Source organism: Psammomys obesus, unplaced genomic scaffold (assembly GCF_907164565.1).
Source record: "Psammomys obesus unplaced genomic scaffold, mPsaObe1.curated_primary_1811, whole genome shotgun sequence".
Lineage (NCBI taxonomy): Eukaryota > Metazoa > Chordata > Mammalia > Rodentia > Muridae > Psammomys > Psammomys obesus.
Window position 1 is genome coordinate 4551738 of NW_026596463.1, and position 14066 is coordinate 4565803.

The following is a 14066-nucleotide window of genomic DNA, read 5'->3' on the forward strand; positions in this document are numbered from 1 at the left end:
TCTGGTTAACTCCTAAGAGGTTTCAAGACCAAACGCGGATGTCTATGAACTGACGGCCTCAGTGGCTAGACTCTGGGCCCATCACCCTGCTTTCCCAAACAGCCTAGCCAAGTTCAGCACTGTGGAGACAGCCCATCCTGTAGGATGTGGGCCTGTGCTGCCCTGCCAGTCTCTTCCCACAGAGCCCTTCATTAATCCTATCCTCCCATGGGCATTCGACCTGCAGCAGGGCTTAAGGCTCCCTGCGAGTACTTGACTCTGCCCTTCTCCTTCACAGGCAATGGCCCAGGTACTAACTCCCAACCTCATAGTCACATCTCATCCTATTCAGTTTTTCAGAAGGCCCAACGGATGCCAAATTCCTTCAGATGAGTAGAGCCTATGATCTTTGTTTTTCAAACCACAATGGCACTACCTATTGAATCAAGGGATATAAACTCTGCTTTTACCTGCCTCTTAACTATTACAGATGAAAATGCACTCTCATCAAGCCAACCAAATACCTCAACTATTCCCCCACTGTGTCTCACTCTGCACAGCCACAGGGATCGTGTAGGAATACAGAACTATGTTGAGATACAAGTATTTCTATCTTGATTTCTATCAATTTTTCTTCATAGCACGTGAGATGTTTTAAAGACCTTTCCAATCAGTAGCTCCATGGTTGGGGGTAGGGGTGAAGCTCAGTGGCAAGTTACTCGCTTAGAATGTAGCAAGCACTAGGCTTTATCCCCAGCACTGCAAACAGGAGGCCTGGCGCCACAATCCTGTGATCACAGTCCTCCAGAGGTAGATGCTGGAGGATCACAAGTTCAAGGTCTGTTCAGCTACACAGAGTTTAGGTCAGGCTAAGCCATGATAAGCTGTCTCAAAATTATCACTGGCCATTACCATCATTAGAGGCTAGGCTATAACCTACTGGCGGACCACTTGCCCAATATGTACAAGAACCTGAGTGCAAGCTACACGACTCAAAAAAGAAAAAAAAAAAATCTCAGTTTAATTTTACTCACTATATGCCCATTAGGCTGAAATAGCAAGTTACCTTTGTTCTTAGAGCAACTAAGAAAATAACAGACAGGACTGTATATCCACTACAAAGCTCATACCAGGAACCAGGCCTGTTGACCCTTCTCTCACCAGGAGTGAGTCTACTGTACTTGTTTGCCCGATGCCAATGATTTTGAGGGAAAAGGACAAACTGTCAAGGGAAGGAAAGGAGAAGAAAGGAGGACAGTGGCATGAGGCTGATGAGCGTGGATGTGCCACCAATGCAAAACAGCTTCACAGCAACCAGGATTCCTGGGTACGGACTGCGTAACTCGCCTGCCACCCCCTGCTTCGTGATGGCAAGCTGGACTGCCCTGATGGCAGAGATGAGTCTGCGGCCTACTGTGCTGAGGTGGACTAAAGAAAGTAAAGAACAGTGGCCAGGGCTGGGCATAGCTGCTTACTTTCGATCCTAGAACTTGGTAGGCAGAGGGTTTCTGAGTTTGAAGCCAGCCCCAGCTAAATGTATACAGAAAGATCCTGTCTTTTGAATAGTAGGGGCTGGAAACATGGCTCAGAGGTTACAGGTCGTCTCCCAGAGTCCTAGATCCACAGGGTAGCTCACAGCTGTCTTTAACTCCTGTCCCAGGGATCGGACAAACTCACACAGACAAATGTGGAGGCAAAGCACCAATGCACATGAAATAATAAAGTGGGAGTAAGCTATAATTCAGAACTGCCATTTAAACATTTTATAAATAATTTTTCCATTAGAAATAATTTGTTTGTATACTCTAGGTCAAATGCCCAACAGTTTCCCACTTGATTTCCAAGTGTCCCAAGCAGAAGACATGGACGTATGTTGACAGGCTGTGTGACACAAGGACCGACTCTGGTGACTGCTCAGATGAATCAGGTAAAATATGATGTTGGCAGTGCATCCTTTTAATGGGTTCTGGGAGTGGCTGCTGGCCCACTACAATTACATAAAACAGCCCCAGCTTAGAAGCCTGAAATTCCATCCTCTCTGGGCTGCAGGCAGCTCTGAGGTAGAAAGCTAGCTTAGGCAGGCTGCCGGGCCTGGCTTCCATTCTTAAACCCATCACCAAAACCAATAAATAAATAGGGACGGAGAGGGAAAGGGAAGGAACAACAGTATTTCATTAGTACCTCATTGTATCTATTTAAAGAACTCTCCAACTAAGATATAAACAAGGACAGTTTTGCATAAAAATGTTCTCAATAGAAAGCTCTCGTCTATCAAATTTCATTTGGGTTTCTTAGGCAATTTTGAAAGATCTGTGAAAGGCATGTTCAATGCTTTGGCTCTCAGAAAATTAGTTCTAACCTTGTCCTTTCTTCCTCACTTCCATCCTCGTCCCCCACCATGTTAAACTCCCCCCATTTCACATGACTGATTTCAGTTACTCCTGGGATCCTTCCCTGTTTATGTAACATGTCAGTATGTTTAGCTTGGGCAGATGCGGAGAGGCATTACTGTCTGATTTTCAAATGGTATCTAGAATCTTCAATAATCATCTGCAGTTTCCCTGGGAGACAGTTATCACTCAGATTTTTCTAAACCTAAAGACTTGTCCAATAGCATTTTTTTTCCAGTTGACATTTTAGGTATGCTTTTAAAAATAAATATAACTGTCTAGTTTCCTGGTGCCCAGAGTACTCAGGCTGGAGATGTGATACTGTTTTCTTTGCTGACTGTGCCTGCATTCCCAGAAGTTGCTGCAAAAATGGCACCCAAGACTGCTGATTGGAGTGATGAAAACCTGTACAACTAAGCTTATGATCATGGTTTTGGAAAAGCTGAAACATGTTTTTGCCTTAGGACTTCTCTCAAAATGTCGCCATGCTTATCTGCTTGTTTACTTTCCTGGAATATAGGGTAGGGAGGGGTTAAAAAAAGACAAACCCTGCACCCCATGTTAACAAAGCAAACAGGCAGAATTCAGACACAACTTTAGGTCCCCATTCTAAAGAGGTTTCCAAATAAACACAGGGTTGTGTGAGAGTAGACAGCTATTGTTGACTAAAGTTCCAGTGTGTATTTATGCCACATTTTCATTACCCATCTGTCCAACATCTAGGTTGGTTGTTTTCTTGCTCCTGGGAACACTAGTGAGCCCGGACGCCCAAGAATCTCGGTGGTAGGACAGGGAATGTAGCTGCTTCATATGGTAGTGACCTTTTTGGGGGAAACACCCTTCCCGATTTCCATAATGGCTGTTGTCTGCACTCCTGCCAACTATAATTAAGGGCTCCTCTTTCCTCCATCCTTCTTAGATTTGTTGTCCAACTGGGTAGAGGTGCTACCCCTAAGCAGTTCAATTTGCATTTTCCTGATGGCTAAGGAGAAAACCAGCTTTAACCACTGCCAAGAGATCATCACCAGGACCAGAAGAGTAGAATAGTCTGCTCCTCTAACCTCCTAGTGCCTAAAATTCCTCCCAGAACAGAGCCGCCTGGGTTTAATCTAATTCTACTACTTAAGGAGCAGAGACTCACCCCTCCCAGATACTTTCCTTCATCTGCTTGTGGCTCTCCTTTAGAATTTTAATAACTAGAAAAAACAAATCATCATTCACCAGCAGTAGCTACAGAAATTATACACAAAAGAAAAACTTTCAAGGATATGGTAGATTGTGCTACTGTTATTAATATCAGCTACTTTAAACTGGGGGGGGGGGGACATGAGGGCAGTCCTTCCACAAACCCGTGGCTATTCCAGTGACAAGTGATGCTCCCTGGATGATGTAATCTGTGGTAATTTATGTGCGTCCCCTCCCAGCCTGAGTCTGCGGAGCCAGCTGGTGACATTTGCTATCACAAGACCATCACGGTTCTAATTAAATGCTGTTCCTGCAATAACAGACCAGAAGCAAACAAGGCAGCAAATGTGACAAGCCTTTGTAGCAAAACTTTCCTGATAATGGATATCATGAAGAGAAACATTTCCTTATTAATCTGTAACTACCAACATACTGTCACTTAATGAACATCAAAAACACTTGAAGGTTTGGTGTACTGGCAGAGGCCCAGCTGGACCTTCCTTAGAGATTTAGATCACAACCAGTGAGCAGCCGTACCTACGAATTCTGAGTATGTCACCTCGGAGTTGATATCCTGGGGTGAACCGAGGTAGTACCTTAGGCTAGTACCTAAGTACTCAGTACCTAGGATACTTAAAAAGCACAGCAATAGTACCAGAAATGCAAACTCCCAGCATTCCATTTGCTTGGATTCTAAAAACGACTTTTCTCAGGTAACAGATTTCTGCTATTTCCTGTGTCAGAATTAGCTTGCCCAACCATTATTGGGCAAGCTGTGATGCGATGTGTTTACAACCAACCTGACCCAGGTGTCTGGAAGCCACTTGGGCTTCGCTGTTGAGAACTCAGGATCCTTGTTACACCTTGAGGGATGACCTTCCTTCCAAGGCCACTACTGGCACAATTAACTCTGCACTCTAACTCCAGAATGCAGCTGTACAGCACCTTAAAAGACTAACCGCAAACTATGGGACACATCTAAAACTGTCTCTTAAAAGTAAAGGCAATTCCTAGCTCTCTTCTATGCACTGGGTAGAGCTGAGAAGCTGCTAATCCATCAGTCAAGGGAATGTTCTGATGGCACGGACCAACACCCTAACACAGTGTATGTTACCATATAAAGAGCTCTGGAAATTAGTAACCAAGAGTACCATGTTAGGAGGTTCTAGTTCGTACCTCCTAAACTTAGGTTCCATTCCCACACTCACAACCATATGGCGTCCAATTCCAGGGAGCCAATACCCTCTTTCTGACCTCTGCAGGTGCCAGTACACACACACAGTCTTAAAAATGCATAGACACTCACTAACTATATACTTCTAATAAACACCACCAGGAGAAAAAGCACTTCAGGTTACCCACTGAATACTGGTCTCAGTACACTTGCCACACAGCATGGAAGCACTAAGGGTTGCTGGAGAAGCAAACTCTGACGTGAGAATTTTCAAATGATATCAGTATGTCCACCCACTGTGATCAATTGTCTATAGACAACTGCTTACCGTTTAGATTTTACTGTACAGATTAGTGTCAAATAAAAAAACCACAAAACAAGCCACATACTAGGCAAAGAATTTTATTAACCTTTCCAAACTTTATTCCCAGGCTTCTTCAGCTTAGTTTGCTGCAAAGAATGAATTGTATATAAGCAAAAACTGAAAAGAGCTGCAGTGTCCAGGGGGCTTGGGCTTAAAAATATTAGCGATCTAGATTTTATCAGATCCATAAACAAAAGAATTTTAAAAAGCAGTCATGATATAAAATAGCAGCTCCTGTAACTTCTGCAAATGTCACCTTCTTCAGAAGTTGCCTCAGTTCAGTTTGCCTCATTCTTAGACGCCTCATCAAAATTCTCCACCAGATCTAAAAAAAAAAAAAAAATCATGACGGTAGACATCCCGAAAAAGCCAATTTTACAAATAACTTGCAGATATTAAGGGAACACTTTCAAATGTAAAGACTCGTCACCTCCCATTTGGCACAGTAAGTATGGTTTCACATTGCTATTAGAACAGTGACCTCAAACTTCCTAATGCTGAGAACCTTTAATACATTCTTCCCATGTGGTGGTGACCCCCAACCATAAGACTATTTTGTTGTTACTTCATAACTGTTGCAGCTGTTATGAATCGTCATGTAAATATAGGATATGAGACCCCAAAGAGGTTGAAATCCACAGGCCGAGAACCGCTGCATAAGAGTGAGCATCAGGCATAAAAGCATCTGCTCACACTCATCCTCCAGCAACTTCATAGAATCCATTGGTCAATATAGGAGAGCAGAACTAATGACTATGGTGACACGATTGAAGTTTTTCTTCGGTTCCAGAGACATTTCTCTAAAATGGGAAATGTAGGATTTTTTTGATTCTTCCACAGGACAAAACCCACCACTATAATTGGGTTGGAGACAGTGCCCAGTATTGGCAATCCCAGCACTCAAGAGGCTGAGCCACAAGGTTCTCAAAGTTGAGGCAGGCCTGAGCTACATACTGAAACAGTGTTTCAAACAAAACTACATACTGAGAAAACCATTGCAAACCAAGTTACTCTGCCTTTTTAGAACACCAAACAAACCTCAAGATATTTAAACTTCTCCATGCTTTTTCATAAACCAGTGCAGTGCATTCAAAAATGGCCTGAGCTTCAGTTCCTAAGTGAGGTTCCTGTCCTTGTCTGCACACTCTCTGCCTTTAACTCATTACCACTCCCACCAGCATCCCAGAATTCTTTCTGTAAAGGAATGAATTCTTTCATTTTTCTCTGTTGCTGAAGTTATTCTTACCTGGAACTTCATCATCATCATCTTCTCCAGTAGCAAGTGGTGCTTTTCCATCCACAGCTGTAAAAAAGGAAAATGTAACCAACCCATTTCTTTGGACCAATAAATAACAACCAAAAGAACATATAAAACACCAAGTTACAACTTACATTCATGATGTCAACTGACATCATTTCACCTACAGTTAAATCAACATGACATTTTGATGGGCACAAATGATCCTCTGGGTACAGTGAAAAAAAGTAGGGAATAGGTAAAACCACGCACCAAATTATGGTCAGGATTATTTTGGGAGGCAAATGAAGAGGCCCGCCATTTCCCTAAATATTCTATGCATGGCATAACGCCCCCAATACATATTCACTGAAATAAATATTAAAAAATTAAGCCACATGTGGTGACTCATACGTATCAATCATAGCACTTTGAATGCAAACTGTAAACTCCAGGCCATCCAGGACTAATATGGGAAGACCAATCTCAAAAAGCCAAGAAAGAGAAAATCAAAATGGCCAAATTAAAATCGTCTTTTAACTGTTAAATAGCCAGTGCTCCCTTTTCCTCCCCCTTTCCTTTTTAAGACACTGGAGACTGCACCCAGTGCCTTAAACATGCAAGCACAAACTCTATCACAACAACAAGAAAAACAGGAAATAACCCCAACCCAAAGTCAAGACAGTCTAATTTCTTAGGCTTTCAACACACAGAAGTTTTTCAATTTGTTCCTACTTAGGCCTCCCCAATGGCTGGGGTTACAGCCATGGCCCATCACACCTAGACCACTTTTATCAAACAGAAAGGACGTGAGGGCACAGTTCTAACCTGTACAGCCATCAGAAATTTCAAAAGTCTAGTGAAGCTCTCAAAGTTCAAGATGGCCTAAAACATTTTGATGCCTCTCCCTTAACAACAAAAGCATAAAAAGAGTAAGCATCTAACATCAGCTGAGGAAACAGCAAGCCGGCGTAAACCTCTTGACTTGCCCCTGCATTCCTATTCAATTTTTAAGCATGCAGCATAAAGTCACATGACCAGACAGCTAATATTGGTTAGTCTGACGCCAAGCATGAAGGAACCTCAAATGAGGAACTGCATTTCTTTATTGCTAACTGATGTAGGTGGGACCAGCCCACTGTTGGCTAGTGCCATCCCTGGGGCAGGTTGGCCTGGGATAAGGAAGGCTGTCCAGGGTCAAATAGTCAGCCCTAAAAACATTCATACAATCAATATTATACAGACTGAACAGGCTACATTTAGGAATGTACATAGACATATATCCATGCAGTAACAATTGGTGTGTGTGTGGGGGGGGCATGAATTTAAAGGAGAGCAGGGAAGGGCATAAGGAGCAATGTTGTTACAATCTCAAAAGGAAAAGACACTGACTTTGTGGCTGGGAGCACACCAATAAGCAGTGCTCTTCCATGGCTTCTGCCACATACCCCTGCCTGGGCTGCCCTGGAGGATCTGGACTGTGAAGTTCAAGGATATGAAATAAACCTCTTTCTCCTCAATTGCTTTGGTCCTGGTATTTATTACAACAGAAATCAAACAAAACACAGGCTGTTGTACTCAATCCCTATCAAACTATAATTTCAAACACCAAAACACTGGCAGCTATCATCTCTGTCAACAAGAGCTGATTATGTGTTCTAAAACAGTAAGAGTCCAAAAAGCCACCAAACACAAAGACTGTAAATAAGGAGACGGAATGTTAGTTTAAATCTTTATTTTCTGGTCTTGAACCCAGTAATTGTCCAAGTTCAGTCCCTCAAAGTGCTAGTAAGTGTGAGTCACCATGTCTAGCTCGATCAATTCTAAGTTTTAAGTACCAGTAAAACTTAACATTTTTCATTTCTAACTACTAAAGATAAAGTTTCAGTTTGATTCAAACCCAGTAAACGGGTAGAAAACAGACATCCCCTACATCAACTATGATGATCACCGAAAATTAGGCACATCACTACAAGCAAGAACACACACAAGCAGTCAGAGATCTATTATTCTTTTAGGTATGTGAACTGGCTTTCTACATCTAAAGACATTCTTTAGATGTAGACAATTCTGAGCTCTGTGATCACACAAACGTGTTACTACGAAGCTTGCCAAACACAATGCTCTGAGGATACTCACATTGTTTGGGCAGGGCTTCAGCCAGTCTCCTTAAACTAGTCAGACTGTCTGCACCAAGCTGGTTAAGGATGCTGGGAAGCATTTCTGTCAGCTGCTTTGTCTCAGCGTGGCCTGTAATGGTGAAGGTGTTTGCTGCCAGAGATGCCTGAACTTTAGGGTTGTTAAAGTGGATCACTGTTCCTTGGTTTGTAAACATATTCACCTATAAATAAGAAAATACAATTATTATTATGATCACCAAAGATTCCTTTAAAAATCAATGTTTTGTGGGCTGGAGAGGTGGCTCTGAGGTTAAGAATACTGGCTGTTCTTCCAAAAGTCCTGAGCTCAATTCCCAGCAACGACATGGTGGCTCATAACCATCTATAATGAGATCTGGTGCCCTCTTCTGGTTCGCAAGCACAAGTGCAGGCAGAATGCTGTATAAATAATAATTCTTTAAAAAAAAAAAAATCAATGTTATTAAACAAAAACTGAAATCTGGCTGATGTAGTTTTCCCCTTTGAAGCACATATGACAATTACTCTGGAATGTGTAAGAGAATAACTTTCTGGCTTCCAAATCTCCTCGATCACTTGTTTAGTTAAAAGGGTAGAAAAACCTCCCAAGATACTCAAAACACCTAATGGGGCATAAGGTACATTGCTAAAAGCAGAGGCAAGACATCACTTAATGTTTGATCACTAAGACTTTCCAGTCCCATAACGTTTTGACACTTACCTCTTCAATACCAGAGATATTGTTTACCCCTAACTTCTTTAAGGAGAACTGCAGTTTTTTATCGTCTGCTGTGGCTGTTCTGTGAACCACCTTCTTCTTTCTGCGAGCAGTTCCCTGGGGGAGGAAAAGGGCAAACAGCACATTTATATGACAGCAGATCTTTTCTAATTCTTTTCAGATCTTTGCCTCTGTACAAGACAGTTAACAGATGGAAAACGGTGGCACACGCCTTTTACTCCCAGAACTCAAGAGGAGGCAGAGGCGGGTGGATCTCTGAGTTTAAGGCCAGCCTGGTCAACATAGTGAGTTTCAGGCAAACTACTGAGACCTAATTTGAAATTAAAAACAAACAAACAAACAACAAAAAAACATAATAAAAATTAAAAGGTAGTAAACCCACAAACCAGGAAGTTAAAAAGGCAAGCTAAGATAGAAGTAAAATAAGGGAAAGGAATGACATAAGCACTAGTTTGTCAGATGCAAAAATGTCTTTTAAAAAGTGACCAGATGTGATCATGTGTCAACCTAAGCTAGGCCTCATTCACACCTTTGGTTTTCAAAGAAAAGTCAAGAACTTAATTTTCACAGATAGGATAATATACAAAATAACCAACGAATCTGTATACAGGTATGTATACAGCCAAGAGTAGAAAGTTCTTAACCCACAGGGCTCTCCTCAGCCAAATAAACCTCTTTGATGTTCCTGAAAGAAGAACAGGCTAGGGCTGGAGAGATGGTTCAGTGGTTAAGGCACTATCTGCTCTCCCAGAGGTCCTGAGTTCAATTCCCAGCAACCCCATGGTGGTGGCTCACAACCATCTATACTGAGATCATCTAATACCCTTTTCTGGCATGCAGGGGTACATGGATACAGAGCACTCAAAGATATATAAAATAAATATAAATCTTAAAAAACAAAAACAAAACCCACAACAGGCTAGGACCCTGCATTGCTCAACTCCCTCCCTAGAGATTTCTTCTCCACACGTAAAGGCTCTTCTCAGTCACCCAACTGAGAACTTCCATAAGCATCACTGTCTTTTCTAGTTCACTATTCTTTTTTTTTTTATTTCTCTTTTAAAAAATTTTGTTCTCTGCACTGGTATGAAGGTGTCAGAATTCCTGGAACTGGAGTTACAGTTGTAAGCTGCCATGTGGGTGCTGGAAATTGAACCCAGGTCCTTTGGAAGTACAGACAGTGCTCTTAACCATTGAGCCATCTCTTTAGCCCCTAGTTTACTTTCTTAACACTTACTCTTAGTCATTTTTCAAAATCCTATTCAAGCCAGTATCTGACCTGTATCTTCCCGCAACTCTGCTAAGTTACTTCCAATTGCAGACTATGAAGACTTTTATAACACTAAATACAGTACCACCAGGAAAAATTTAGATTCTAAAATAAAGGCTACCACCTATGGATTCACACAGAAATGTAGAATTTACTCAAAGGACTGTCAGTTTTTCCATTAGACACTGAAAATGGTCTTGAATAATATTAACCTAAAAGCCTGTGAATGTACAACTGCTTTTCTCTAAGGCAAAACTCACTCATCCTTTAAGGTTTCTTAAAAGGTTCAGAAAAAAAAAAAAAAAAAAGTTCCCACATTATGACTGGAAACATTTTGTCTTAGCTTAACAAAGACTAGATACAAAGTCTCCTGTATCCGATTAACTTGGAAGGCTTTCATTTTCCCTGCAGCGATGACCTCAAAGGTAAAGGCCAGTGACTGGAGGAACAACCTTGCACACAAGCACATCGCTCAAGAAACTAGAGAGAAACAAAACCTGGCTTTTTCCTAGCATCCAAAAGCTACTGCCTTAAGATAAAAAGGAAAAGAAACATCTAAAGTTAATGCCATGAATAGAAACTGAAGACCGTAACTGTTTGCAAAAGGCAAATCAGGATACTCACTGCTGGCCAGTCCACTATCTTAGCCGAGCTGTGTCTTATTTAACCTATGGGCAACACTTGGCTATCTCACAGAAGATCCTACCAAAGGTAAATATTAAAGTTAGGACAATTTAATAGGAAATAAACTTGTGCTATGGGAAGGGCTACAAGTTTTACCAAGTAAAGACATGCTGTTTCAACAAGTGCCACACCTTGTTAAACACCAGGAATGTGCTAACACAATATATGAAACTAGGGGGTTCATTTCCAGTGGACTTCAGATTAAAGAACCCAACATCAGGTTTAACAGTCTTCCCTAAGAGCAGTATCCACCAGGAGAAACCAATGGCCAACACATTTCAATCTCCCATTGTAGCATAATTACACAGGCAGGAGAACAAAAAAGACATGTGCTTGGGCAGCATTTTCCGATCTAACGACAACGCTTCATGAATTCCAAAAAATACACCAAGAAAGGTATCCTCAAATACCCTGGAAAAAGACAACTATCCCTGTTGAGCATATAGTTCAGAAAGCACTCCAGAAAGGTTTTAATTAAAAAGCATAAAAGTAGAACAGGTAAAACCAATACAGTCAGTTAATTTACTTATTAACACCCCACCCCCAAACCAATAAGAGCGGGGAATGCAGTTCGCCTACAGTGTCCTAAAACCAGTGTTGGATCTCAGCACAGCTTAAACAAAACCCCACAGATTTTGTACAAGACGGGGGAAGACGGTGCACAATGATTTGGCAGGGGGAAAAAAAAAAGTACTTTTCCCCATTAATAAAATTAAGTAACACTTCTGTTCTGCCGTAATACTGAACATCTTGAAAGTAAAGCAACTTTTTAAAGTGTTATTGTGTCCCCTCCCTCCCAGTTAATATACAGCCTCCACGTTTCTTTGTGTCATCTCCCTTGGATTTGGTAGCTTTGCGAATTTCCCCCGCCAAGCAAAGTGACGGTAACAGCGCGAGAAATGCAAAGGGAATTTGTAAAAACCAAACCAAACTTACTTTCCCACCAATGCGCACTTGTGCCTGCAGCTTGGCGAGTTTTTCCTGGTTCATGATCGTTTCTTTCATCTAGAAGGAGAGGAAATCCTCAGCAAAGAACGGCCGGGCTCCCTCCAGCATTCCATGCTCGTTATTTCCCAAGACACCCTCAAGGGAGGAGAACGTCCTCCGCAGGCTGAGGCCTGGATCCCAAATTCGTCCCCCAGAGCTCCAAAAGTCGGCTTCGAGCGAGCCGGGAGAGCGCAGCACCCTCGCCCCTCCCCCCTCCAGGCCCAGACTCGGGCTCAACCCACGGCACACAAGCATCCCCCACCCCGCGGCCCTGGCCGGCCTCGGCCTAGCCAGGGCCTGCCCGGCCCGGCCGCTCTCCGCAGGCCTCGCGGTACCTGAGGCTCCTGTCCTCGGGTTCCGCCGAGAAGTGGAGGAAGAGACGGCGTCGCCTCGCCCCCGGGGCAGCCGCCCCTGTCTCGCCCTCGCCCCCGAGAGTCAGCCTGAGCCGGAGCGCCCGTCCGTCGCATCGCTTTCCTCTCCTCAGCCCTGTCCCTCCCTGGCTCGCTCCTGCCGGGAACTGCCCGCCCCGCTCCCGTCCTCCTCCCACGCCGGCGTCCACAGCCTTTTTGTACCTTGTCGGAGTGGAAATGGGGCCGCGCGGGGGACTAGGGTTCGCGCTCAGGGGGTCTCGGGCAGACCAGCTGAGATAAGGCGCACACACGCGGGGACGCAAGATGGCAGCTAGAGGGAGACCGGAAGTAGCGCGCCCCACTTCCTCCGGAACTCAGGAAGCGGACTCGGCCTCACCGCGCACGCGCGACCAGGCCCCGGCGGCGAGGGTGCGGGCCCAGCGGGCGGCCGGCTCTTTCTTTTCGTCACACTGGGTGCTGGGAGCGGCCCCGCGTCGCTGGGAGCTGCGTGTCTGCCCGCGGTTCTGGGAAAGGTCACGGAGAGATGAGAACCTGAGGCTCCCTGCAGAGCCGTGGCTGAGTCAGTGGCCCCGTGACCACCCCTGGGGCGGACAGCTTTGTCCAGTGGGCAGCGGTGACTGCTCAACGCCCGGTGTAAATAAAGAAAAACCGTCAGAGTCAAAATCAGCGAAGCTGAGGTTGCTTTCCAAAATGAGGTGGCTTGGATGGTGTTGAAATCACGATTCGGGATTTCTGGAGAGCGTCCTCAGAACGCTTTCTGGAGCAGTTGCTTCTAGTCGAGGTTGAAACAGGGTAACAGACTTCCCGTAACAACCCTCTGCATTATTACCGTTGCGTCCTTACCATTAGGTAAACAGGTGACTCCTCAGCGAATCGGCGTGGACTTGACCTCGACTCCTTCACAATGTAGCAATTATTTTACCTTGAATAATTCAATCAGGTGAATCTGGGTCTGTGTACTTGGAGATAAAATCGTGGCTGTGATAAAATAGTTTGCTGAGCTCCAGTACAAATTGTTTTGTGTTTTATTGGGTTTACCATTTGTTGTTGAGTGGTATGATGGTTGTTTTGAAAAATGTCTTGATAGGAGTCCTGGCTAGGCTGAAACTCAGAACTGTCCTCCAGCCTCGGGCCCACTCTCCCAGTCCAGTGCTGCGATTACAATTGCACAGCACCGTTCCCAGACAAGTTTTGACCACCTATGGGAAAAAATGGAAGCTTAAATAAAAATTATGTGTGGCCAGCCTTCTTGCAATCTTAGCTATGAAATGTTATTGAATATTCAAAAATGAAAGTGTGTTGGAAATTTTAGAGGGAATACATCTGGAAAACTCAAGTAAATGCATACTCTAGCTAAAATCAATTTTTTTTTCTTTGAAAACTTTTTACAAGAAAGTTTATTGCAGCAGTGATGTGTCATTAGAAAAATCAGGAAGGACAACTTCGTTGCTTTATAGAATAATTGTAACAGTTTTTTTTTCTTGAAACAACAAAGAACAATGTTTCTTTTATCCAAAAGGTTAAGTTTATTACAGAAAATGGTGTCTG

General features: G+C 43.4%; 1 protein-coding gene across 2 annotated transcripts; it reads right to left on the reverse strand.

The window, feature by feature from the left end:
* Positions 1–5114: 5114 nt before the first annotated feature.
* Btf3 (basic transcription factor 3) lies at positions 5115–12847 on the reverse strand. Of its 2 annotated transcripts, none has more exons than XM_055598426.1 (6): positions 12720–12847; positions 12097–12165; positions 9189–9302; positions 8469–8670; positions 6339–6395; positions 5115–5417 (listed from the first exon to the last, which is right to left on the reverse strand). In XM_055598426.1, exons 2-6 carry the CDS (start codon positions 12163–12165, stop codon positions 5371–5373), a joined length of 489 nt encoding a protein of 162 aa, XP_055454401.1. In that variant the 5' UTR covers positions 12720–12847; the 3' UTR covers positions 5115–5370. The 2 variants fall into 2 exon arrangements, with proteins under 2 accessions (XP_055454401.1, XP_055454402.1); XM_055598427.1 differs by lacking the exon at positions 12720–12847 and adding an exon at positions 12483–12649.
* Positions 12848–14066: the final 1219 nt, after the last annotated feature.

What these genes read in the sequence shown, in the direction of transcription:
- Btf3 (XM_055598427.1), bottom strand. Translation starts at nt 12,614, where the DNA reads ATGCGACGGACGGGCGCTCCGGCTCAGGCTGACTCTCGGGGGCGAGGG. An exon ending in ATATCTCTGGTATTGAAGAG is followed by an intron (nt 8,671 to 9,188) that starts GTAAGTGTCAAA and finishes TCTTATTTATAG; the next exon opens with GTGAATATGTTTACAAACCA. An exon ending in TGATGATGATGAAGTTCCAG is followed by an intron (nt 5,418 to 6,338) that starts GTAAGAATAACT and finishes TTTTTTTTTTAG; the next exon opens with ATCTGGTGGAGAATTTTGAT.